At 40.4% G+C, this 27,986-nt stretch overlaps 1 protein-coding gene across 1 annotated transcript; it reads right to left on the minus strand.

The window, feature by feature from the left end:
• Window positions 1-335: 335 nt before the first annotated feature.
• fbxl20 (F-box and leucine-rich repeat protein 20) lies at window positions 336-27,939 on the minus strand. The gene is made up of 15 exons (XM_079564511.1): window positions 27,537-27,939; window positions 22,825-22,886; window positions 17,372-17,426; window positions 15,139-15,213; window positions 14,818-14,912; window positions 12,964-13,032; window positions 12,492-12,587; window positions 12,287-12,413; window positions 10,750-10,824; window positions 10,548-10,678; window positions 8,761-8,821; window positions 7,558-7,602; window positions 7,405-7,461; window positions 6,078-6,290; window positions 336-737 (listed from the first exon to the last, which is right to left on the minus strand). Exons 1-15 carry the CDS (start codon window positions 27,576-27,578, stop codon window positions 630-632), a joined length of 1,311 nt encoding a protein of 436 aa, XP_079420637.1. The 5' UTR covers window positions 27,579-27,939; the 3' UTR covers window positions 336-629.
• Between the last annotated feature and the right edge of the window lie 47 nt (window positions 27,940-27,986).

Here is a 27,986-nt window from a genome sequence, read left to right on the forward strand (position 1 = left end):
AGGTATAGAGTTGCTGATTAATAATTTTCAACTATGTCTATATGTTAACTGCCCTCATTTAACATGTATTTATCAAAGTGCAAAGCAGCCTTAAAGGGGCTAAAAGCAAGTTAGCTATTTTATACTCACTACTGCCACCTCAGGTCATACGTATAACTGCAGCTTCCATATTAAGCTCGTGCATGACGGCACTTCAGACCCAAATTAACACCTTTTTGAGTAACAGTGCAGGATTTTAGAGGCAGTTGTGGTGAACAGGTCTGGGCTCATTCTACTCATTAGGACATTGTTGGAGCATGTAGGGGGAGGAAAATACTTAAGTCTAAACCAAAGAGTGGATCGGAGCTGAGCAACAGGTCAATACCATTCACCTGCCTGTCTTTGATTTGTGTGTGTGGACGCTAGATTTGGGAATGTTTTTGGAAATTCACCCATGACCCTGTAAAACGTTTTTTTTTTTCTCTCTCCCTCTCTGTGCAGCTCCAGAAGGGAAAGGGAAAGCTCGGTGACGGGGCAGGGTGTGCGGTGTTCTCAGGGAGTCCGGGTGCGGGCCAGGCTGTGGGCGTCGAAAGGTCAAAAAGGTCGCAGGCCGAAGGGGTGAAGGAGCGCGGGGTCGCTCGGGCGTTTCATCATAGGAGGACGCAGCAGCGGCAGAACCTCTGACGACTGCCCCCCACCGAGGGAGGGGGGGTGACCGGAGCGAAGTACGCGTGCACTTTGATGTTGGGCAGATGAGTCTGTGTGGAGAGAGAGAGGACAGATCCAGTGAGCTCATACACCCAACTTGGTGAAAGAAATACTGCCTGACCAAAAAAACAAACACACAGAAAGGGGGGGGGGGGGGGGGGGGGGGGGGGGGGGGTCAGTGGCTTTGGTCCGGCACTGTACAGTAAATGTAAAACTGAGAAATGAGAGCCTGGTCTAATAGGTTCACATATTTAACCTCTTACCCCCCCACCAGGACCGAGCACATTTTGTCCAGTTTGGAAAATCTTCTTGAACAGAAGTGTCAAAATAGCTACAAAAACGAGGATGAAAACACAGGGAAAAAATCGTCAAAAGTGACAAAAAACGTGGCGAAAACAAGACAAAAAAGCATTAAAAAAAGTGATGAAAAAGCAACAAAAAAGCAAGAAAGGGTGACAAAAATTAGACGAAAACCCAACAAAAATTGTGGCACTTTTTGTTTTGTTTTTTTTCTTTACTGTCATGTTTTCGGCATGACGAAAACACAACAAAAAACTGACTTGAGACGAAAACGCAATGAATTAAAGCAATGGGAAAGCTATGAAAAGTCAACAAAAAAGTGACAAAGTAACAAAAACAAGATAAAAAAGCAACAAAGGAGTGACAAAAAATGTGACTAAAATGGAACAAAAACAAGACAAAAAGCATTGAAAAAAAGCAATGAAAAAGCAACAAAAGAGCGATGAAAAAAAGCGAGAAAAAGTGCCAAAATTAGACGAAAACCCAACAAAAACCTGGCGATTTATTTTGCTTTATTGTTGCGTTTGTGGCATGTCACTTTTTTTTTGGGGGGGGGGGGGGGGACACACAACAAAAAAGTGACAAAAAGGAGATGAAAACGCAATGAATTAAAGCGATGAATTAAAGCGATGAAAAAAGCGATGAAAAGGCAACAAAAAAGCCACAAAAAAGTGACAAAGTAACAAAAACCCAAACAAGCAACAAAAAGACAAAAAAAGCAACAAAAGAGCGGCAAAAATGTGGCAAAAACACAACACAAAAGCTATAAAAAATAGCCTAAAAATTTGACAAAAATGGAACAAAAAGCGACATAAGAGCAACAAAAAAAAACATGCCAGAAAAGCAAAAAAATGGCACAAAAACGAGAAAAATAAATGAAAAAGGAAAAAAAAAAAAGGAAAAAAAAAAAGATGAAAGCAGCAGCAAAAACGCTTCAAAAATGTGACAAAAAACGCGCTGACAATGTAGCACCAAAGTTACACTTTTATATCACTTTTGTAAGTCTTTCAAATGACACATTACACTGTTGCTCTCCCGTAAAGAAGCTTTCTACATTAGAGTAAACGCGCTCGGTTCACGTAGGGGTTAAGAGGTTAAACTACAGCTGTTTTGTGAACCTAAGACACATTCCCAATCAATGGACAATAAAGTATTTGTGAACTCTTTATGCCGATTCCACTGAACATTTGTGTTTGTCCTCGTCTTGTCAGATCTCTGAAGCTGAGCAGGAGGACAGTAACAGGATAGAAGCCCGTGAGGGAATACCAGCCTGTGTCAGTGATGTACGAGTGAGTGGTTGAAAGGTTCACTGGTGCAGCTGACTCCCTCAAGGGCAGCTGTGGCTACATACAACGACTGATTGTGAATGATATGCCCCTTGTGAAGTGCTTTGGGTGACTTGTGTCCGACAAGAACAACAAATATTCTCTTAACCCTTCCATTTGATTAATACCAGTAACTCTGCTGGTGTTCACAAGAGTGCATTCTAATAATTGTAGAAGCTGCATTGTGGAAGTTTTCCCTTAGTGCGTTGTTAACCTTTAAGTGATCCAGTATAGCGCCGCCACTTTCTATAACAGAGGCCACTTTAAAGCAGAACTAAGTAACTCGTGCCCCTAGAGGCCATAAGCACCACTGCAGGTGTCGTAGCATGTCGTGTTGTTTTACTCATAAATTGTCCGTGAGAGTAAATACTACGTTGACAGAGAAGACAAAGGGAGAGAGGGATATTGTACATCCAGTTACACAATGGAGATCTTTTTTGTCCACTCAAACTTGGCTGTAAAATACTGTTTAAGTAGCTCTAGCCCGCAGTTAGCTTTGTCCGTTAGCCTTTTAGCTTCTTCTTTGTGATTCTATTAGTGTGTATTGGGGCTGCGGGTCGGAGCAGGGAAAGTTGCAAGGGTTGTTTTCTGGCCAGAGACACCAGGAGGAGATGAAAGACCCCCCAATCATCCCATTAACACTTGCATTACCTCCAGAGGGACTACGAAAAGGATTTATTAAGGTAAACAAGTTAATTAGTTCTTTAACCAGAAAACAAATTGATCCTGGAGCACAAAAAAGGTAAATTACACACAAATATGAAGTTATTATTTGTTTTGCATAAAAGTTTCATAATGCAGCTTTAAAACCTCGCCTGAACCGAGCACATTTTCTCCGGTTCGACTCTACCCAGATCTAAAAAGCTTCTCGACCGGAGAGCAACACTGTAACGCCTCATTTGAAAGTTAAGACCTACAAAAGTGATCCTAACTTTTTTGCCACGTTGTCGCGACACATTTGTTTGTGTCATTTTTTTCTTGCCTTTTCTAGCTTTTACTTCATTGCTTTTTCATCGTGTTTTCGTCTCATTTGTGTCACTTTTTGTGGCTTTTTTTGTTGCCATGTTATTGCTTTTAATCGTTGCTTTTTTATTGTGTTTTCGTTGCTTTTTTGTCACTTTCACATTTTTGTGCCTTTTTTTTTTTTCCAGCAATTTTTCATCGTGTTTCCGTCACTTTTTAATCACTTTCTTGTCACGTTTTTGTTGCCTTTTCATCCTTGTTTTGATAGCAATTTTGATTTTTTTGATTTTTTTTCAATTATTTTAGATCTGGGTAAAGCCAAACTGGAGAAAATGCGCTCAGATGAGGCGGGGGCTAAGGGGTGAAGCAAACTCCCATTTAGCTACATTATTGATGGAGGGTTAAGTTGACTCACATCCCGTTTGAACAGCAATTGATACAGATCACTTCAAATGTAAAACTGTGTGTTTTATTTACTGATGACAAACATGTTTGAAACCCCGGGCTAATGAGGCACCAGTCATCAGAGCGAACATCCCTCTCACCTTCAGCTCAGAGCCGTTTTATAACACGGTGATTCAGAGGCTCAGTGGGAGGACGAGTCACTCACAACAAAGTTACATAAAGGCCAGATCAGAAAACAGATCTTTTGACTTGACTTGAAATGACAAATGTTTCAACACCTTTAGGTGATTTACTGATGGTGAGAAAGGACTTGCAAAAGATATATAGTTTATGTATAGTTTATTGGTAGTAATATAATGATTTGAATACACCCATTTGCGGAAGTTGGTCATGTTTTATTCAGACCCATTAACATTTATTTAAGCTAACAAACTTCAACTTTAGTGCCAAATAGCAGAGCGCTTCTCTTTAAAAAAATGTGTCCGAGGTCGAATGTGTTTGCTGCCGAGTGTAAACAAACAAACAATGACTAATCCCACCTCTCACAGGCGGATACAGTCCGTCTGTGACTCAGTGTTGACTTCAGCAACAGGTGCGAATTATGCATTTCCTCTGAATCCTCAAATACAACATCAAATAGCAAAAGGAGCTGAGGAATAAACATTTATTTTCTTCTTGGTTTTTTTGTTTTGTTTTTGGAACAGTGGCAGCCATTCTGTTCCAATGGACTTTACAACCACTACCAGACACACATTCACACTAAAGTTCATCCGTACAATCATGGGCGTCGGAACCATTCATTGTGAGGGGGACATGTTGTTTGGTCCACTCCACAATTCACAATGTGAATTTTCATTGACTTCACATTTAGGGGGCCCTATACCTGATTTTTTGATTGTCAATTTCCACGGAATTAAAATAGTAGTTGTAGTCCAAACTCATTCGTGACTTTCCTAACATCTTAGTAGCATCCAAATTATTTACAGGGACAAGTTTATAGGCAAATATGGGGGAACGGCACCGGGCAAGCACGAGTGTTCAAGCCGTCAATATGCTTAAACCTCACAGTCTGGACTCTAATTTAGCCAAATAATATCAGATTATCATCGCATCAGAGCGTAAAAATGAGCGTGCCATCTCATAAGAGCGCTTAATTCACCGAGTTTGTTCATACAGTGCCAGGTCTGGACAGGAGAACAGCGGCTCAGTTGCTTGGTTAACCCCATGAGCTGTGTGCTGACGAAGCCTTTTAGATGAGAGGCAAAACATTGGACACTTCAACTACAGAGTACAGAAGAAGACTCAACATGACCTTCATTGAAGATTTGCTGTATTCAATTGAATATATTGAAGGACAGGAGGACAAAGCTAATTTTATTTCCCCAACTGCTGTGCAAAAAAAAAAAAATCAAGTAAAAAGCCTTTAACTTCACAGTCTTAGTGTCTTTGATTCACAAAAGTCACAGCTGTACAACAATGGCTGTTTCTCAATTGCCAGGATCCTCGGCGTCTCGACCGCTTTGCACGTAATTCACGTCATCACAGCGCCGCCAAGTGGTGTTCCATTTCACCTGGACCACTCGCCCCCTCGCAGCTCGACTCCTCCGTTTGGCTCATTTGGGCTCATTCACGAAGGGTACACCTGTGGATCCTCCGCTGCCTTAGAGAGCTGAAATTACCCATGATGCACTGCAACATAGTTTTTTTTTTCTTTTCTCGCAAAGCTATATTATTTACTTTTAAAAGTTTTGTTCCACATTTGTGCAAACAAATTATTGTAATAATAAAATCATTGGTAGAAGTGTTGTAGGCAAGTAAAGATGTAAAAAAGAGGTTTATATAAAGTTAATGAAAGGCCTCATAAATAGGCCTTATTGAGAAAATAGGCCTATGGTTGTTTACGTAAGTCTGCAATTGTAGCTATGACCGATAAACTGGACCTGCTAAATATATTTAATATTTGAATTGAATTTCTTACAAATCCTTGCAGAAATGTTATTATTTTATTCAGGCCAAAATGTTCAAACTAGTAAGACATCCAATCAAAACCAATATATAAACAGTTTCCTGGCCTCTGTTATTCATAAAACAGTTATTTTTGTAAGCATTGATTCACATTTCATTATATGATTTGACACGTGACATGACCCAGCCGCTCGCCCCGGAGGCCGTTCCATTTGAGCTCAAAGGCGGCGGTGAGAGGACACTCCGTTTTGGAGGAGCCACCACCGAGGACGTCAACGAAGTGGCCAAACGGAGGACGGATCCTCGCAATTGAGAAACAGCCAATAAGCAGCTCCAACAGCTCACCTAGCGCTTGTTCAGCCCTGGCTTAGTCCCACTTTAGTCATACCTTATTCAGTCCCTCGCCCGCTTCCCCCCCCCTGCTCCACTCACCCGTAGCCTCTTGATGCCTGCGCGGGTGATTTGCTGGCAGTCGTACAGCTCAATGCGGTCCAGACTGTGGCAGGTCTTTAGGTGCTCCAGTGAAGCGTCTGTGATCAGCGGACAGTTATCGAGCTCGATCACCTCCAAGCGGTCGTGAGCGCAGGGCCCGCTCCCCAAGTGCCGGATACCGTCGTCTGTTATGAGCTCACAGTGAGACAGACTCTGAGGAGAAGAAAAGGAAAAGTGTAAATAATGCTTGAAGTGTCTTTTTAGGCCAGTTTGCTTTATTAGCATATCAACTTTCCCCTGAAAACAAAACAAAAAAGCAGATTCAACATTTCTCCATAGATTTATGTGGAAATTGTAGATTCAAAGGCCATTTCTCAAACGGCATTGTTCTAAAAATGTGGCAACATGTCAAAAACATATCATCCACTGAGCCCCTTAACCTCCACCTGAACCAAGCACATTTTCTCCAGTTTGGCTTTACCCAAATCTAAAAGCTCCTTGAAAAAAGCACCAAAACAGCGTCGAAAACGAGCAAAAAAAGCAACACGATTAAAAAACAAAAAAAGAGTTGCAAAAGAGCATCAAAAACGTGCAAATGTTTAGTTAAGAGGTTAGAATTATTAAGGTTTTATCTGAAAATTTTGTCTAAATTGACCTATTATTGTTTCTGGACCAATTCTGTAAACTATATATAAGTTGTGTAGATTTTTTTGTGGCTTTTTTTTTGTTTTTTTATGAGCAAAATCCATTTTTTATTTCAATCTACTTGTGGTGAAAACTTTAAACCAATAATAATTTCCAGATTATAAACTGCTACTTTTCTTTCTTTTGGAATATAGTTGGTGCTTACATTAAGATATGCTTAATAGTCCAAAAATTGTGGTTTATCTCTGAACTACCTGCAACACACATAGAACTGTCCATATCTTATTTATGTCAGCAATCTGCATCAGAAGTTTCCATGTGATATTTCTAAATTTATTTTTTTCCCCTTATTCACCTACAATGTCTTGCCTGAAGAATACATTACTGCAGTGGTGAATTCAAAGTACTGTATATCTGTATGTATACTGTACATCAGCATTGACAAAAACCTTAATCTGGAATCCTGTCTTTGTAACTGTAAATCTATAGAGAAACTGTCAATTGCTTGAACTTCGACCTTCATCCACCCAGCATACGATCACTGAGATTTTAGAGCCTCTTTGTGTGGTGGAAGGGAAACCAGAGCACCCAGAGGAAACCTACACAGGCATGAGAAGAGCATGCACAGGCACACAATCTCATGACCTACAAAACTAGCACTTTACCTACACTTAACACTTACCAAGACTTGCAAACGAGGGCAGTGAATCGACAGCTGGATAAGTGTCCCGTCTGTGATCTGGGGAAGAAAGCGGCATAAAAGAAATTGATTTAAATGAACCGTTTAAACCTTTAGCCAATAATACAGTGATACACAGCTGGACTGCAAAGTTACCTGAACACATTCTTCTAAATCCATCTTCTCCAGTTCATGGCAATTCTGCAACAAAAAGATGAAAAAATGCAGCATGTTTACAGGACAGCATTATTAATTACCTTTGGAACAAAATATACAGTCAAACCTAGCTTCAAATTTGCAATTGCTACATTGAAATGAAGCAAAGGATCATGGTCAGTGCAGATCATGATGTTTACTTTGCAGAAGCAGCTAAATCAATGCATGTCAAAGAGTTCATACTTCAATAAACGTCATAAATCAGCTATTCCCAAAGTCTGGGACATCGCGGCTCCCTTATAGATCCAAAAATCTCTCGGGGCCCCCCTAATAATAATATATTTACTCTGTTCAAAAGAATTGTACAATATTTTACAGCTAAAATTACATTACAAGCAACATCTAACAATGACTGTAGATTAAATACGGGTTTAAAGTTTTATAATAAAGCAAACAAATGTAAATTTCCTTAGAAAATAGATATATTTTCAATGTACCCCCCTTTGAGAACCACTGCCACAAATGATAGATTCAGTGGGAGGAAAGTATATGCGAATGCTTTGGAATTTCTCACATTTCTGCCTAAATTGGTCATAAAATGTGGTCTGATCTACATCAAAATCATAAGCAAAAGTAAACAGTGTCTGCTTAAAAGGGACTATACAGAGTCAAAAAAAATGTTAAAACCCAGGAATCTTGCTGCGAGATTCCTGGGTTCACTTACTTTTTCCTCCCTGTCCTGTGAATGTTAACATGCCATGGCCATTAAAAATATGATAACATGTAATTGTTTGGGTGCTATTAGTTTAAGCAGACACTGTTTATCCATTCTTATGATTTTGATGAAGATCAGACCACATTTTATGACCAATTTAGACAGAAATGTGAGAAATTCTAAATAGTTCACATACATTTTCCTCCCACTGTATGCAAGACTGACATTGTGCTGTCTTGTGTAGTCTTTTCAATGTGTTACTATCCTTATTTAGTACACAAGTCGACAAGTGAAAAAGTAATTGATGAACGTGTCTTTATGGTTGCAAGTAATACCCTTTCAGTGTTGACCTCTTTCTCACTCATTTCTATACATTTCTGTTCTCCATTCACAAATCCTGCCGCTTTTCCAGCTCGTAGCGAACAAAACCACGAATCTCAAGTTGCCTTTGCAGTCTCTGGTGAGAAAACCAGGGCACACACACTCACCCGCGCTAATGTAGTGAAGCCGACATCCGTAAGCTGAGAGCAGCGGGCGACTTCTAATATTCTGAAACAAGGGGAAAAAAAGGACACGGTTACACAAGTCCAGAGTCACTTACAGGGACAGGCTGCGAGGAAACCAGACTAAAACAAATGTTAAGAAGCTAAAATGTATAATACCTACTCTTCATTGATTTCTAACATTTTCAAACTTTAAACTTTAAATGTCTAAATTGAGCAAAGATCGCCACAATCCTTGCTCAATTTCAGTAATTTCCTGAAGAGCACACCCTTGTGGCTGCAGAAGAAATGATCAATGTTTCAATGGTTATTTCAGCAATCATTTTTTGCTCATGTCATGCTAACGAATTGAAGGACAGAGCTGCTCACATCATGTTTGGTGATGGTTTATAGATCTACTTAAACCTCTTACTCCATTGTCTCCAGCTCAGATTTACCCAAAACTAAAAAGCTTCTTGACTTGGAGAGCAACAGTGTGATGCCTCATTTGAAAGAAAACTGAAAAAACTTTGTCTCGTTTTGGTCACATTTTTGAAGCGTTTTTGTCGTGTTTTTGCCTCTTTTTATGTCACTTTTTTGCCGTGTTATTGTTGCTTTTCTGGCACGTTTTTGTCGCTCTTTTGTTGCTGCTTTGTTTTTTTTCCTCACTTCTTTGCCGCTTTTCATGGGGGGTTTTTGGTCGCATTTTTGTTGCGTTTTCATCCTTGTTTGTCGTTATTTTGATGCTTTTCTCAAGAAGCTTCTATAGATTTGGGTAAAGTCAAACTGGGGAAAGTGTGCTTGGTTCAGATGGAAGTTAAATGGGACTATACGAAGTTTAAAAATGTTAAAATTATGTATTTTCCTCCCCCTTCATGTTCCAGCAATGTCCTAATGTGTAGAATGAGCCCAGACCGGTTCACCACAACTGCCCCTAAAATCCTGCCCTGTCACTCAAAAAGGTGTTACTTCTGTCATGCACGAGCTTAATATAGAAGGTGCAGTTACACATATGACCTGAGGTGGCAGTATTGAGTATAAAATGGCCAACTTGCATCTAGTCTCTTTAAATATTGAGAAATTCTTAACAGGCCACAGTATAAGATAAGATAAGATAAGATAAACCTTTATTGATCTCACAAAGGAGAAATTCACTTGTTACAGTCCGTGTTCAAGAAGAAGAGTTAATAAAGTGCAGCTGATACAGAGAGATTATTGCACATGTTACTTTACAGTCTTATTGTACAGTCTGACAGCAGTGGGGATGAAGGCTTTGCGGTAGCGCTCCGTCCTGCACTGAGGGTGTCTCAGTCTGCCACTGAGAGAGCTGCTCAGCTCTTCTACAGTCCCGTGCAGTGGGTGGGAGGTGTTGTCCATGATGGAGGTGAGCTTGGCTAACACCCTCCTGTCCCTCACCTCCTCCACAGAGTCCAGGGGGCAGCCCAGGACGGAGCTGGCCCTCCTGACCAGCTTGTTCAGTCTGTTCTTGTCCCGCTCTGTGCTGCTCGGGGCCCAGCACACGGCAGCGTTGTGGAGAGCAGAGGCGACCACAGAGTATAATGATGCAAACAACAGCTTCAGCCTTAATATACATATACTTACTACAATTTTCTATTTTGTAAAAGAGGATGAACATTTTGTCCTAGTATGGATGACCAACATGACTGAAATAAATAAGAATGAAAATAAAATCAAGTCAAGCCCAGTGTAAAAAAAGTAGTCCAAAAACTCTTAACAATTCCATTTCCCCAGTTATTTGACTTTCCTTGGCCTTCCCCGGGGCAGAGTTGTACCTGAGGCGGGGGCAGTTCTGTCCCAAGGCGTGCAGAATGGCGTCTGTGATGTTGGCGCAACCCGAAACGCACAGCGACTGCAGCCGGTGGCAGCCTCGACAAATGGTGATGAGGCCTTCGTCTGTGATCTGCTGCTCACAACATGACGTTAGTAAAAGTTTACAACCCCGCGCTTTTACTGCAGTTTATGGACTACACTTACCGAGCATGTCTGCAAGTTGAGAGTGACCAATTCTGGACAGTGAGCGCCGATGTGTTTCAAAGCCTCATCTTCGAGCTGTAACAGATTTGACACAGTAATTATCCTCAGTAAAACACGTTGCTTGTTGTTTGTTGATGTAGAGCGGCAGCGCCTGTTTAGACATATCCCCTGTACAGCAAAGGAAGTGATGTCCCAACTCTGTTTGTAGTAAATAAGAGGAAGTTGGCATGGATAACAACAGCAAACAAGCACTTCAGAATGTTTTGCAGACAGATTATGATGAAAAACTGTAATTACAATTTCTACTCTCAAAATGTGCATTTGATCATTTGAAGTGGATACATCCTGCATATGGGGCTTAAGATAAGACTTACAAAGCATATTTTGGGTGCCTCAGCATAGGGCTGTGCATTTAATCGAAATTATTAAGGATGCCTTCCTGCTTGTCCAATCAAAGTGCAGAAAGTCCGTCCTGTGCGGTTTGCGTGGCTGAATTACCTACACATAGTGATGAGCTGTTGGATTTGTCAAGGAAATAATAATATAATAATAATAATTTTTATACGTAGCTACTGATAAGTGCTGACATTTTGCTGAAAGGTTAACCGAAGTTTAGAAGCCTCCGTGTCCTTTGCCCAGGGCTGGTTGTTGCAGAAATGTCTAAAACTCTTCTTCTGGTGCAGATCTCACAAACGCAGCTCAAAGCAAACTTGTATTATTTCATGCAGCTGTGATGATTGTTTTATTTCTCTTCGCATTTCACGGTCTAATGGCAAATGCTTTGGTCCGACATAAACAAACAGCGCTGTGTGATGATGTCATCAGGCCGCGCAGCTTGGTTTGCTTGGGCAGGTGTGAGGGCTGGCCAGCAGGGGGCAGGTATGACATCTCAGGGGGCTGGTGTGATCTCTCAAATGCAGGATTAGTTTAGAAATGGTAGAATGTGTAATATAATTTGGACTTTTTAACTGTCCAAAGAAAATATTTTGCATTGTTTTTTTTTTATTTAAAAAAAGAATAATATTTTTTTTTTAAGGCAACAAATAATTGTGATTTAAATTATTACTAAAATAATCATGATCATTATTTTTTCTTTAAATCGAGCAGCCCTACCCTCAGCATTGGGTATTTTAGGTTTCATTTGAAATAATGTCTCTGTAAGAATGAAATAGTAGCAATGAAATACAGGCGCTAGAGCTGGTGAAGACTTTGACTGGGGCTAATCCTGCAGGCACCTGTGAGAATAATTTAAAGTAAAGTAAAGTAAAAAAATAACTTTCATGTTCGATTTGTGATGAGGTTTACAGCTTCAGCACAGCTTGATCAACACACTTACAGCACAGAACGTCTCAGGAGCAATATAATGTTGGATTATGGGCTTTAATAATGGAGGACAACTTTAAAACATGGTTTAAAGCTGAAATAAAGTAGATTTTGCATGATATGTCTCCTTTAAAGTCTTTACGTCAACAACAGGGTTTTTTAAGTATAAATAAAAATGAAACTAGACAAAAAATGAGCTGCCCCCATATCATACCTGTGTGCACCCTTTGAGGAAGAGTCCCTTTAGCCCGGGACAAGACCGGACCAAGGCCTGGATGCCGTCCTTGGTCACCTGATCACACCACGAGATGTTCAGCTGCTCCAGGTTGGGACAGCCCTCACTGACCAGAAGAAAGAGCACGTTCTTTATCCCAAAGTTGAGCATTGGGCACTGCTTTTAAACGCTGACTGTTTCGTACCTGAGAGCTTTGAGCGACAGGTTGGTTATTGAGGTACACGAGGAGAGGTCCAGGTGCTTCAGTTTGGGGCAGAACTTACTCAGACTGTTACACGTGCTGCAGAAGGGAAAACACACAGGAAAACATTGTAAAAAGCAAATCAGTGTGTCAGAACATAGTTAACACAATATATTGGAGCTTTCCTTTGTTTTATGTTTGCAATGTTTATTATTTCACTTCCTTATGGACACGCAAAGAGGCGTTATTTCCATAACCATTGTCGTTCAACCAAATAAAACTAAACAATGGGCCACAAGAAAGACCAAGTTCTAACCTCTGTGACACAGACGGAGAATTCCACATTGTAACTTTATTGAACATAAAAATGGCACTAAAACAAAATCGACTTTTTCACTGCTTTACTATGATTAATATTTGCTACTTCAAATACATTTTGAACATGGATCCTGCATTAGATAATCATAGTTCGTACCTGTCGGTGATCTTGGTGCAGCCATTCAAACTGAGCAGCTCAATGTTCTTGCAGTTTTGGGCAAATGTCCTACAGAAAGAAAAAGAGAGAGAGTTATTTATTGTTTCCTTGTTTCAATCCTATAACAATAAGGACTGGCGTCTGTGTTGTTACTTCACTAAATTACAATATTCAACAGGTAAATCAACACTGTGACAATGTCTCTAAAACATGTACAATAGGCCAGAATGACTGCGTGATAGCGGGGGACAACAGATTGAAATTAGCCCACGGCTACAATCCAGCGAGGCGTGTTTACGCGTGTGTCTCATTAACATGCACTGTCCCAGCCTAATAAATAAACGTTAACCTTCTATCACACCCAGGCACATTTTTGTGCTTTTGGAGTTTTATTTTGAAGAGTTTTCCCAGGGAGTGTATTTCTGGGTGAATAATGTTATGTCATTTGGATTTGTATCCAATTGTTAACACTCATAATAAAAATACTCATGTTAAGGGACCCCAGGAAGAAGAGCTACAGTTTGGCTGCGCTAATTGGGAATCCTTTCAGTAAACATAAAACATAAGGGTGCTTCAACACAAACTTTAGAAAGCCATAAAATAACGAAAGCTTGATATTTTTTGTAACTTTTTATTCTCATTTTGAAGGTCTGACGCTCCTCTTTCCAAACATAGAAAAAATATGATGTTTTAAAATAAATGTATATGTCCAAAAAGGGGAAAGTCAGACGTTCAAAATAAAGTTTTGAAAATATCAATTGTGTTATAGCTCTCTAAAGTTTCAAGCACATTTTGTGTCGAAGGGCCCACAGCATAACTTTTTTTAAAGGTGTGATTGAGGGTTAAGAGTCCTGTAAAATTCCTGTAATTGTAATTTCATATCATGAATTTCATTCATCCATTTCAGAGGAGACAGAGAGCAGCTACTATGACAATAAAGCACTTACATACAAGTTCATTTGTTTTTACCTGCAGCAAAGTCCCACTGAGATTAAGAACCTGAGAGTAAGAAACGGCACATAGAGGCCAAACGTAGAGTGGCCACTGCCCGAAACGTTGCATTAAACAAAAGGACCACTCGTGTTGCAAGTAGGCATGCAAGAGATTTTTTCCTGTTTATTCTTTTCAAAAGTAAAAAGGTCAGCAGGGAACGTTTTTAGTTCTGACACAGAATCATCACTTTTAGTTCCCATTTTGACTCAAAATAACCTCTAGCCTGACTGAGCATTGACACTGTTAAAAGAGTGAAGTCAATAATGTAAGACACACAAATCAATTTTCTACGTCAATAAACTCATCGAAACTTGAGAAATGATACATTCATAACACCGAATGACCGGATTAACACATTAAATCATCTATTGCTCTGTTTTTTAATGGGGATTTAAGGACGTCTGGAGCCCTGCACGGAATTTCATTTTTCCAAGGAAGCATGTATTTCCCATTCTCAGAGTCAAAAATGTAATCCAATAGAGAACTGTAGAAACATAACAGCACACACTAAACTGATTATCACCATAATTTGTTCATCTCTCTGTCCCAAAGACGCTGGGTAATGCGAGGCATATGGAAGCAGGACAAGGCAGATGGGAAAGAATGCAGGTATTACAAAACAGAAAATGGCTGTGGGGATTCCATTTCGAGCCATCGTTTTATATCGACAAGAGCGAAACAAATCTGATTAGTGTTAAGGCCACGGATATTAGCCACAGCATTATCGGGACACCATTGCTCTCATGTGATGGTTATGCAAGACATTTCAATTCCGTTTGTTTGGATTATTGCAATCGCGTGTGTCATATGTATATAAACTATTATGGTTTTTCTCTCCTCTCCCTCTTCAGACGTCCTCACCTCAGGGCGCTGTCCCCCACGCCGAGGCACCCCCGCAGGCTCAACTTCCGCAGGAACCCCCCGCATCGCTTTGAGATGTTCTCCACCACACGGCCCTGTCAGAAAAACTAATTAGATCGTCTGCTATGGTCCTTACGAAAAAAACAATTCATAATTCATTGATCGGGCTTTTATGGGCGATGGTTAATGCATCCTATATCTAAAACAAACTGGGCCAAAGTTCAACGTATTCTTGATCAGTATAGAGACAATATGCCAGCAGTAATTACAATGAATCAGAACAATATGTTTGGATTCATAGGGAGTTCAATCTTTTCTTACTTCAATGTCTCTCTGGAAGTCAAAGAGGTCGATTCGCTGCCAGTTACTTCCATCTAAGGCCAAAACGTTCCAGGACTGAGAATAGAAGAGAAAGCAAGTTAATTGATTTAATTAATTAATTAATTAATTTTAATAATCCTAAAGGTTATGTTTACTTGTAGTGCCCAAGTGTACAAATCACTCTAGCCAGGGGTGTCAAACATACGGCCTGCGGGCCTTATCCAGCCGGCGAGATGATTTAATCCAGCCCCGAGCATAAATTCCAGAGTATGTAGGTGTATGTCTCTAGCCCATTCCTGTGCGGACTTATGAATTTTTAAAGAATAACCAGAATGCCACTAGGGGGCATTAAATTAAAAAAAAGGAAAGAGTTCCACATGTGTCCAGAAGAAGGCACTGAGAGCTTAGGATATGAACAACACATTATATAGCCACGTGGTAAATGGACAGATAGATACAGTCAAGTTGGGCTTTGTCCAAATCACAGCTTATTATTATTCATTTATTGGGAAAAATATCTCTATTGTAGATGGCCCGCGGCCCGCCGTGGGAGCTGAATTTTGGCCCACTACCCAAAATGAGTTTGACACCCCTGCTCTAGGCTGAGGTCGTGACTGGTTAATCAAAGAGACCGAGACAATTGACCATAATGATAAAACAGAAGGCAGTTACTTTGAATTGGAACAAAATGGTTTACTTCAAGGTGACAATGAATGTTCCTGAATATTTTGGAAAGTGTCAGAATCAATATTAAAACAACTTAAGGGAAACAATTATGAGGATTTCATTGTAGGTGGCAAAAGTGGTACAAATATGTTGCCTGGCCAGCCAGACGCTCCTCTTTTCTGAAGAACATGTCTTTGAAAAAGCATGCAGTTTGGCAGGCCAGGCAAACTGTCTTCAGTCTGCAGGTCGTGACTTTCTTTTTATCTTTTTTCTTCCTCCTTTAGGCTTAGCCTTTGTTATGTAATGGTTTTAAAACATTACATGTAATTCATTATTCATGAGATTCTTTGAAATTTGGTGGGTGGAGTAGCCAAAATAAGTAAGAGTTAATGTTACTGTGAAATAATTGTACTCAAATACAAGTAAAAAGTAGTGGCCAAATATTTACTTGAGTAAAAGTAAAAAAAGTACTTGAATGTAACTTGAGTTCTATGACTGTTTGAGTGAAAAAGTCTGATTTATTATCAATGAAGACATAAATTGTGTGAAACAAAACATAAAATCGTGTTTAAATCATGACTTTTCCCCCAAAATTCAAAGAAAATGGCAGTAAATACCGAAAAACAAAATAATCCTACAGAACAAAGGTGCTCGAGATGATCTACATCCATCATTATAGATCAATGTGAAGCATTTGCCACTAAAATATTAACTCACAGTGGAAAAAGTAACAACTATTTTAACTCAAGTAAGAGACAAATTCTTCATTACAATTTTTTTTGAGTAGAAGTAAAAATGATAAAACTATTCTAAAAAGTACAATTTCTCCAAAAAGTTTCTCAAGTATGTGCTTGAGTAAATGTAACTGAGTACTACCCGCCTCTGATTGGACTAGGCTTTACTGGGTGTAAACCATGTCTACATCAAAGTCTATTTTAGACCCTTTTTGGACCGAGTCTGAGTTTATCTTTATCTCGGTGGTACTTGTAAGGTCCTATGAGGAAGGACTTAGTTGGACTTTGGCATTGATTGACCTGGTTTAGACCTGGAAAATATCAATGCATATCTTTCTTAGGTGGTAGCGGTTAGAAGTCTGCGAAAAAATGATCAAGATGCTAATTTGCGTCATATTAATGTTTACGATGCCACTATTTTACATACTGAGATATGTTCTTGCCTGAGCTTTGACGAGTTGATGCGTACCTGTCTAGTCTTTGTGCGTGTGCTCAGTCACGCAATACAACTAAAGATGTCGTTAGCATTTAGCCTCTCCCCATGTATTCCTATAGCTCCAAACGGGGGTGAAGTTAGAAACTACCACGCTCTTCCACGAGTACCCACAAAGACCAGACAGGTACGTATCAACTCGTCTAATCTCAGGTGGCCTGTTCCTTTAAAGTCGTCATGTAGGGACAACAACAGTGCACAACCTTTCTTGCCCAATTTCTTTTCTTTTATAAAACTGTTGGACATTTCTTTCCGAAAAAATCCACTTCAACCAAACAACTCTAAATGTCAAAGAGAGCCCTTGTGTTTTTCGAGGACAGAGAGTGATGGACAAACTCACCCTGGAGACCTGAGCGCAGCGGCACAGCGTCACCACGTCCAGAAAGGAAAAGATTCTGCAGAAAGACAAAACAAAAAGTGACATTTTAGACACTTTTCATACAACAGCCCTGACAGTGACTTCTTCCCCTCTCGGCACGGTGGTGTGAGCAAACTGACTAATATTGTCCTTGCCCAAACGCGCTACTTCACCGTTTATCCTCTTTAAAAGAATAGGAATGTTGGTTCGAAGCCATGTGTGAGGGAAAACCCGTCTGTTAAAAAGGCATGATGAATTTGACTGTGCATCATAAGACCCCTCGGAGACAGGATATTTTATCGCTTGCAAAGATAATTGTGCTTCCTGCTACTTGTTTGTTTGCAATAAATATTAAGTCCCATAAACCACCATGAACAGATAGGCATTTCCTGTGGAACAAATGACAAAGTTGACACAAAAGCAACAGTTTAATTCAATAGATGCTCATTAACTATTAACTTAGCGTCACATTAAACATCTGCCCTGTAATAAAAACTGCCATTACAGTGCGCCATTGACTGTCTTAAATTTAATATTCATGGTGTGAAACAATCATAATTCATTTTATTTATTTGCTGAGGCACTTCACGGTCTTTTTATTATGCAAATGTTTTTTTCAGTTCAGGGAGAAAGGGGATGAAGAGAAATTAAACAAATTCAACCTGCAACGCTGATGACAGAACAGTTTTCCGTCACATGTACATCAGCCTTAAAAGGGACTACACGAAGTTCAAAAATGTTACAACTGAGTATTTTCCTCACCCTAAATGTTCCAGCCATGTCCTAATGTGTAGAATGAGCCCTATTCACCACAACTGCCTCTAAAATCCTCCGAAGTGCCGTCATGCCCGAGCTTAATATAGAGACTGCAGTTACGCGTAAGACCTGAGGTGGCAGTAGTGAGCACAAAATGACCAACTTGTGTCTAGTCTCTTTAAAGAGCAACTAAAGGCCAAACCAACTTTTTTCTGCTGATGAACAGATGATGTTTGAGTATTATCTGCTGCTCCCACTTGCTACATTTTTTGTAATTTTAGTGTAAACAAGTATATTTTGCACTGATATGGCTAAAACCGTCTATATGCTGCCCCCTCATGGCCAAAAAGCTTATGGAATTGTGATTTTCTTTGGGGGGAAGTTTGTAGAAAAGTGGAGGCTCACATCATGAACACACGGCAATCTGATAAGCGGATCCTTCCCTGATCAAACCCAGTGAAGGAGGTAGCAGAAGTGTAGGTTTTCTGTATTCACAAAGCATCAGGTGCGCTTGTCATTAGTACTTAGCGTTACCATGGAGATGCCAGCGACTCGGCCGCGCGGTGTGAGAATTTTCTATGTTTATCTGAAGCTGTTCAAGGCGGTTTCTTGTAGCACTGAGAAACGCCCACTCGCTTCCCCCCACGGTCCGCCGAGCCGACCCACTTCTGTGGCAATTACAAAATGCAAATGAGGGTGGAGTTTGGTCTTTAGTTGCTCTTTAAGCAGTAGAATATAGCTGCACTTGTGTATGCAGACTTAACTGCAGAAGATAAGAAGTTAAAGGTGCATTATGCAACTTTTTTATGTGGAAACATGTTTTACTTCGTAGTGACCCAGCAGCCGTACGAGTGGGTTAGCATGGCCCCTTTACTTTCCATCACAGTGGACGTTCCAGAAACAATTGTTTGGAAGGTTTTCACTGCTGATGGACCCTCTCACCAGAAAACCTACAAAACAATTGATCCTGGAGCATTGTAGAGACCCCTGTGATGAAAAGTAAAGGTGCCACGCTGCCCACTCATTCTTCTGCTGGGTCACTACGAGGTCAAATATACACGAAGATCAACTCTTTTTTTTAGCATAAAAAGTTGCATAATGCACCTTTAAGCATTCGTGTTTTTATTTGGGCCGGGACTTTTTTCGATTAATTCAGATCAACTAATTACATAAGGTTTAATGTGATTAGAAATATGAATCAATAACAATTGCACTTTACTTTAGAGGCACTTTCTCAGTTTCCTTTATCCTGCAAACGTTGCTTAGGGAAAGCAAAAACAAATTTACTGTCAAACTTTTCAACTATTTACACACTTAAACCGACATAAACTTATTGAAAAAGATCCTTCTCCAGAGTAAATCAAACTGTGTCTCTCTTTCAAATGATCACACAGGCCTCACATCTCAACGAAAATAAGGAAAATACAAAAAAGCATCTATACCTCTAACAATACATACCACTAGGTCTGTCACGATAACGAATTTGAAGTTCGATATATTGAGGCAGGTCAAGCATCGCGATAAACGATATTTATGATACTGGATACGGTCAACTCTCAGGCATAAAAATGACAGTAAACCTTTGTTCTAAAAGTGCATCATCATATATAATGTAACTCAATTTGCTTCAGTTAGAAATCAAAAGTCTTACAAGAAAAAGTAAGGGCGAAATGCTAATAAATGTACAGACGATAAATATCGCGCCCAAAAACATATAGTTTATCCGTTATTTATTGAACGATAAGTCGATATAGTAATTATTGTGACAACGCTACATACAACCCCTACAAAAATTATGCTTAAAATGCGAAAAATGTTTTTATCGAGTCCCACCACTAGTTTTTATTAATGGGCAAGCCACAATATAATCCATATACAGACGGCATCCCTGGAATTGCCCATATATGGTCATGTTTGAAAACAGTTAAGGGGAAAACAATTTGGAGAAAAATCTAAACTTTCTCTAATTATTCAAAAACTACTTTAACAAACGCTGAATTATTAATATAGTTTTCTACTAAATAAAGATACAAAGACATGGAGAGGAGCAAAGTGGTTCAACAGCCCATAAATACATAAAAGGAGAATGCTAACTTGATGCTACCTGTTAGCATCGTGCTAATGCTAACGGTTAGCTAGCACTGGCTACGACTGCCGTTTTTTCACTTCTACTGAACAATCTGCTGTGAGAAAATATCCATATGGACCCGATTTACACTTGACTTTATTTATGTGTGGCAAATAAGTTCATATTCCACCAGATAATGGCTAAAAGGAGTGGAAAAATGTTGTGTTTCCCTAATGCTTATACCTTGTTTCTATTTGTCCTGAACATATCTCGAGGTTTAGTTATAGTCTTCAAACTTCTACTTTATTTTTTGCCGACTAAAAATTCACACAAATAACTAAAGTCTGCTGCAATAGCCCACAGTGCAGTAGAAAATATACTGGCGACGATGCAGTGACTCTCATTACAGGCTGCCAGCTTCACAAATTTAGTACAGCATCTGACGGAGCCTGAGCAGCCGCGGTCGGGCCCGAGACATGAATTATGGCCTTTATTTTCTGTTTACTCAGTGGTTCTTGAGGGGTTTTGTTGGAAATCAATTTAAATGCTTTATAACCTCAAGCGTGTGTTTTCAATTACACTTTTAGTACAGTGGGGGGTATAAATAAGAGGCATATTTGTATTCTGGCAGGAGGTTGGTGGGGAGGTTGGTTTAGCCGTTATGTTTGGTAATGGCTAAGTAAGCTGCAGTTGATGGCAGGTGGCTGGTTGACGCAGGGATAATTGTGCTTGTATAACATGTGGGGTCAGGAGACGGGGCTTAAGCGGTACAAACCATAAACACACCAGGAATACAGTATGGGTAAACTGATTTGACATTTAATTATGTCCACTGGCAGGTTTTTCATTCACTATAATTGCAAAATCAAATAATTCCATCTTCTTGCATGAGGTGTTTTGTTTATAAGCTTGCTCAACCTGTCTTTTAAAACCTGTAAAAGTGTTCATTCTTCCCTCAAATGTTCATGCTCCTGGACAGGTTTAAAACATGTACTGTGAATTGAATTCGATTTTAATACAGAAATTCAATGACACTCTGGACTAGGTCTGTCACGATAACAGAATTTGAAGTTCGATATATTGAGCTATGAAAATATCGCGATAAACGATATTATTGAAGACATTTTAACGCCATGGAAACTAATTCTAAAGCTTTAAAATGACAGTAAAGCTTTGTTTGAAAAGTAATTAATCTTAACGTGTCCCACAAAAAACATAAACCACGATGAAATACAACCTACAGTGTTAAAATAAAGTAAACATCATTGAAATTGACTTTCCTTTGAAACTAAATTAAGTACTACTCTGTTTACCTTCTTCTCTTAATTTGAAATAATTCCCAGTGCCCCCCATCCAATAATCAATATAGTAATTACCGTGACAACCCTAGTCTGGACTCTGTTGAGGTCAATCCATGTGTGAAAACGATGTCTCCTTGAACCACTCTTTTACGACCTTTTCCACCAAGGTGCTGGTTCAGAGCTGGTGCTGGTGCTGGGTTTGGTTCTGTACTGACTTGTTTTCCACCAAAACGAGAGCTGGCATTGTGCCTATTGCCATAGCAACGCTTTGGGTCAAGTCAACTGTCACATAAAACATGGATAGTAACATTTTACTACAGCCATTTCTGATTATAAAATACACAAAAATAAGTTTATGCTCCTGTCACAGCAGCCGTTAACATTTCGATCTCTTCTTTCTAACTACTACTTGTTTTAGCTGTAGCTCAAGAGCATAAAGCAAAACAGTGAGTTTCCTCCACAGAGACTGTTTTGGCTTCTCCATTTCTCCCTTTTTGGGAAGTTAGCACTAACTAACAAACAACTAATGTTTGCTTGTTTGCAGGAAGAGAAAAGCTACACCCCTAGCCGCTGACAACACTGGTGCTCGTTTCTTGGTCCAGCTTTTAACTGGTTCCCAGCCACACCAGTTCTTGGAACCAAGAGCCAGCATTTTTTCAGTGGAAAGCGAAATAACCAGTTTTGCAGCTGGATCCAGCACCAGCACCAGCACCAGCACCAGCACCAGCACCAGCACCAGCACCAGCACCAGCACCAGCACCAGCACCAGCACCAGCACCAGCACCAGCTTGGTGGAAAAGCCCAAATGTGTATATTCCAAGCATGGTCATCTTGAAATATACGCCCGTGCCATCAGGGAAAAATAAATTAATTGATGGAATAACCTGGTCATTCAGGAAGTTCAGGTATTAATTCTTTGGGCACACGGTATTGCTGAACCTAGATATGACCAACTGCAGCGACCTCTGATCATAATAGTGAAATCCAGGTGGCAACTTTTCTTAGTCTGGCAATGTACAAGTTCATATTTCGTAAGTGCAGCAGAACAGTGGAGAATCAAACCAGCATCCCTCAGATTAGTTTGTGACCAGTGGGGGCGTCTTCAAAAACAGCTCCTGTGGGGTATTCCCAGTCTGCAGTGGTCAGTATCTTTATCAACAGTGGAGAGCCAATGAGAGGTGATGAACATGGAGGGGAAGCCATGAGGTCAAATTAATTAATGTGATTCAATTTGCTAAAAAGGTTAATGCTGGGTTTGATACTAATGGCCACTGTGTTCATTTGTGTCATGTATTAAATAATTCACTGACCGTAGCAGCAGCTCCTTGGGCAGCTTCTTGTTGATGACAGCTTCATCGCTGTTTGTGAACATCTGAAACGATAAAGACCATAATGTTAGCACTGGTAGTAAGAAATGGAGTGGTTTCAAATGGCTCCCGAGAGACTTTGATACATTCACTAACCCGACACAAGGACAACCTGGCCATAAAATCTTAGCTGTTGTAATGGAGTCAATGTCAAGTACTGGCCATCACCGAGGGAAACAGCAGAAGTAATATTAAAGGTGCATTATGAAACTTTTTATGTGAAATAAAACACATATATTATAGTATTTGACTTTCAGTGACCCAGCGGTTGTATGAGTGATTAGCATGGCACCTTTACTTTCCGTCACAGTGGTCCTGATGCTCCGGGACCAAATGTTTTTCGAGTTTCTGGTATGTTTGCTCACCAGAAAACCACAAGATCTTGGAACATTGTAGAGGCGGCCATGATGGAAAATAAAGGCGCCATGCTAATCACCCATGCAGCTATTGGGTCACAAAAAGGCCCTACAGGAATAAAGTACACCATAACTTAAATGAAAGACAAATTTCCCAGTGGAGACAATAAGGTTTATCTATCAATCAATAAATCAGTGGCAGGTTGGCACTTGGGGCCTTTCTGTGTGACGTTTGCATGTTCTCCCCATGTTTGTAGGTTTCCTCCGGGTACTAGGTTTCCTCCAGCCAGGTGTTTCTGACCATTTGCCTGATTCCACATCTGGAGATGTGTCCCTGGGCACCTGCCTACACAGGCTGCCCACTGCTCCTACAGGTTGACCCAGCACTGTGAGGATGAACGAATTTCCCCATGGGGATAAATAAGGTTTAAACAAAAAATCAATCATTCATTTGTTCATTCATTCAGTCAATCATCTAGTGTTTAATGAAAACCCTAACACTCTGAAATGTGGACTATTGATTGATAATACAGAGCTTATTGTCGTCTATCTTTAGCTATAATTCATTACTTTGTGATTGAGCACACAGACTTGCTTATTCAGTTTGCCTTCTTGTTGGATTACAATTAATCTTTCCACATATACATAAAAAGGTAATTGCAGTCTGCAGGAGCTTGTAATTACAAAAAACAAAAACTAAATACAAGTCAGACGTTGATAACACCCCTCACAGACGAAGGAATGCATTGCCATAGTCAATTTTGGAAAATCTTCCTCTCCTGGATTATAAATTGCAATTGGGAACATCGTTTCAGTCACAGCAAACAAGGCCTGTGAACATCTGGGCCAATCCTTTTTGTGCCTTAAGATTTGGAGCAATACATCTATTTGGGAAAAAGTAATCGAGGGTTTGTGTGGAGGCTTTGAGTGTGCAAATAAAAAAAAAAGAAGGAAGGCACATGTTATTTACAAGAAGCAAACATCTGGGACCAAAGCAACAAGTAATACGCAGGCCATTATTTGCACTACTATGCAAATACAAACACATTTCGTCACACAGTAAGAAATGTCATACAAATAATTGCCAGTTCCAAAGGGAGTTCAGATATTTTCGTAAATAAATACAACAGAATTTCTATTACATCAACACACCATCAGTAGTAACAATCCAAAGCTTAGTGAATTCTGCTTCACAAAGATAGGAAGAGCTGACATCGAAAGATCAAAATGCAACGTCGCTATGAATGCTTGGCCGCCACAACCCAAAAAGTCAGAAGGATATTTGGCTTTTATAGATTCATGATGTAATGCTGACATAAAGTCTGTAGTGATCACAGGCACACTGATTGATGGATTCTCTCAATCGACGCAGATGTCTACAAGATCTGCGTCAGTCGTTGAAAAACTATCATTGATTCATGGAGAATTTCAGTCCCCAAATGGAAAAAAGTAGTGAGACAGGGAAAGACACACATCCTTTTCCAGGATGGTGCTGAACACACCCAGTTATGGCTGTGTTCATGCTTTTCTTGTTTGGCCCACTTGGAGAAACAAACCCTGGTGTGCTCCTGGGAAAGTGTTTTGTGCAGCTCGAGAATATGCCTTGATTATGGCAAGAATCTGTGCATATATGAACAAAACTAACAACAGCACAGAGTCAGAGAACCAACAAGTGAACATGGTTGGACATACATGTTTTGGTATTCTTTCTTTTCTTATATAACAGTCATAAATGCAAAATCATCCTCTTGACATTTCCTTTCTGTGGCCCCCCAAGCTCACAGCTGCCTGTAACAAGGGGACACCTGCCAACAGAGATATGTAAATGTTGGAGGAATGGGGCAATGGAATTATCATGGTACAACAAAACAGAGCAAATAAACAGTGACAGCCCCGCATTCAGAGCAGTACCTTTTGGCCAAATGATTTCTGTTCAGCCTGTAAAGAGGCAGATGTACACAGTCAACGGTCTCTTTTTGTGATGCAACTAAAATGAACCTGATGCGATGAATGTGAGCATTATGTCCCTCCATTAGGCAGCTGCCAGCCGACATGCAGTAAAAGGCTGGCTGAACTCAACTTATACCTTACACAGGCAGCCAGATGGGGGAAATGGAGATAGACAAGCCTAATATTTTAGATCCTGAATTTAAAAGCTGTTCTCCATATATCCAACCTGAGCAAAGCCGACACAAAACTAATTCATCTGATGCAGACAGTGTCCTTAAACGGCAAAAGCGTCTCAAACAAAAACATGACATAACACACTGTTTACTTGAGACAAAACATATTAAACGGCCCAGACTCTTTGTTAAGAGCTGGGCTGCTGCAAAACACATCAAGTGGCAAAGCAACAGGAACAACATCCGGGTGGACTTTTCACAATAAGAGAATCAACTGTAGTCTGCACCAAATTCAATTGTAATATTTTACAGCCACATGTATGAATTGAATTTGAAAGCACTTTAACACACAACTTGTTCTATGGAATATTAAATAATAGTTTAAATCAAATTTCCCTACCACACCTTTGAGGTAAACTACCTCCCACTAAAGGGTCCAAGAGGTCTGCAAGACTAAAATGGTTAAGAACAACGGCAGTACATGACTAGGCTATAAATCTGTGCCATTTAACGGATGCTCCAAAAACAATGAATGAATAATTTATCCTTCCAAAAACTGGGAGACAATAGAATACGTTTCTCCCACAGCAGATCAAGTCATTCACTGCTTTAATTCATGAAATACTTCAAATAATTCATGAAGTACTAACATACTGTAACTCAAGGGTGTCCAAACTATGACTTGGGAGCTCCATGTAACCCTCAAGTTAAATTCAAATTGACATAGGATGAACTTTTTCTGCAGGTTTAAATAATATATAAATAAATTCCTCAGGTGCATGATTTTGAATGCAGAGATGTCAAACTGTAGTATCTTCTCATGAGTCCTAACATATTGTAATGATCTCATGTTTTATGTTCTCGTTTGTTCAAGTTAATTTACCCTGTGTTGTGGTTAAACATTCTGGTTGTTATGACAACGCGAGGCAGCGTTGCTGGAGAGCGACAGTTAAGTGACAGTTGAGGAGTTGAGACATTTTTGGGGAAGAAGGTGTGTGTTGCTTTTGGCGTGGGTCACGGCCTACAGTGGCCCTTTTTGTTCTGTTGCCACTATTAAATAGTCAAGAAATACTGATACGGAGTCGTTTTTCACCGGATTGCTACACTATGTGGCCTTTCACCGGGTTTTTCAGAATCTGGAACCATGATGAACAATCTGCACTAATGAATCGAGTGTTTTATTGTGAAGGAACTTCCGGTGCATCCGCGCACTCACGGCAGCTGTCGGGCCAGAAGGTAGCGGCCTGGATCTCCAGAGTCGTCAGCTGTTGCTCCGTTAAAAATAAATAAAACCACACACAAATCCCACGCTGCGGGGGATTAAACAGCACCAAGTCCTCGGGCAGCACGGGGCAATGTCACCGGTCGTCTCGCACGATCCCAATTTAGTGCACACTTTCTCCAGAATGAGTACAAAAAAAACAAAAACAATAATAAACCGCTTGCGTGGCATGAAGTTGAAGCCTAATAATAAGTGACAAAGAACAATAGAGGAGGTGTATATGTCTGAATGCTCACATCATCATCGCTTTGTGTTACAAAAGAAGGATAGTTAGTGAAATACTTGGCCTGATTTGTTCATTATACGGCGCTAACGCAGGGGTGCGAATAGCTAACAGTCGCGACCCGAGGCCCCCTCATTCGCAGCGGCCACGGGGAAGCACAGCGATCGGGCTAACCAGGCACCACGGAGGCTCACGCAAAAATCAAGACCATTTCGCCTCGTTTATGTGGTACAAAGATGGTCAACGTGACTAAAACGCACATCAAGCTATGACACGAATATCGCCAAGAGCTGTCCTCGTGCTCCATGTAGCTTCATTGTCTTTGTTTTGACGGCGCAGACCAGAGAGAGAAGGGAAGCGAGGACAGCGATTTTGTGGGGGGCATTTAAACCCCCTCGCTTCAATGATGAACATCGTCGAACTGGGGGTTTGGTACACTTTAAAACGAGTAACTCTGCGGTCGCTTCTGAGGCTGTTGAAGCAAACACACGACGTTTGACCTAATCCCAAACATTGACTGCGGAAGCTGCATCCAAGAGCCTCAACAACATAAGCGCAGTTTTTACAATAATTACAGCGACAGTTACCACACAGGCCCATATCCAAATGTTTATTACAGCCGCGTTGCGTGTGTTTCGAGGGCTGTCAGTGCGTGAATATTTTGGACTCACCTCAAATCGGCTCCGCGAAACGCCGTTCACCTCCTTCCCCATGTTGGACACTGGTTACCGACTCAATGAATGCGGTCTGGTTGCAGTGAATTTCAGATTTGGGCCCTGTTTTTGCCGCTTCCCCTCCACGAGTTTCATGCTACCGCGTCCTCTCGGTAGCCTTTCGGTGCGATGTTTATGTTTTTTGCGCTGAAAAAAAGAAAAAGAAACAAAGGGTCCTCCTGGTTTCTGATAAAAAACTACACAGGCTTCACAACACGCAGCAGTAGCCAGCCAATAAGCCTGCTCTCTTATCTGCTCCGCTCACCTCCTCCCTCCACTGCCTACAGCTCTATCCATCCACACAATAGCCCCGACAGGAATAGGATCTGGCAGCCTAAAATGGTGCATGGTGCTACGCCTACATTAAAAATAAATAAAACTAATTTGCAATGGCAGTATAGGGACGAG

Source organism: Gobius niger (assembly GCF_951799975.1).
Source record: "Gobius niger genome assembly, chromosome: 10".
Taxonomy (NCBI): Eukaryota; Metazoa; Chordata; class Actinopteri; order Gobiiformes; family Gobiidae; genus Gobius; species Gobius niger.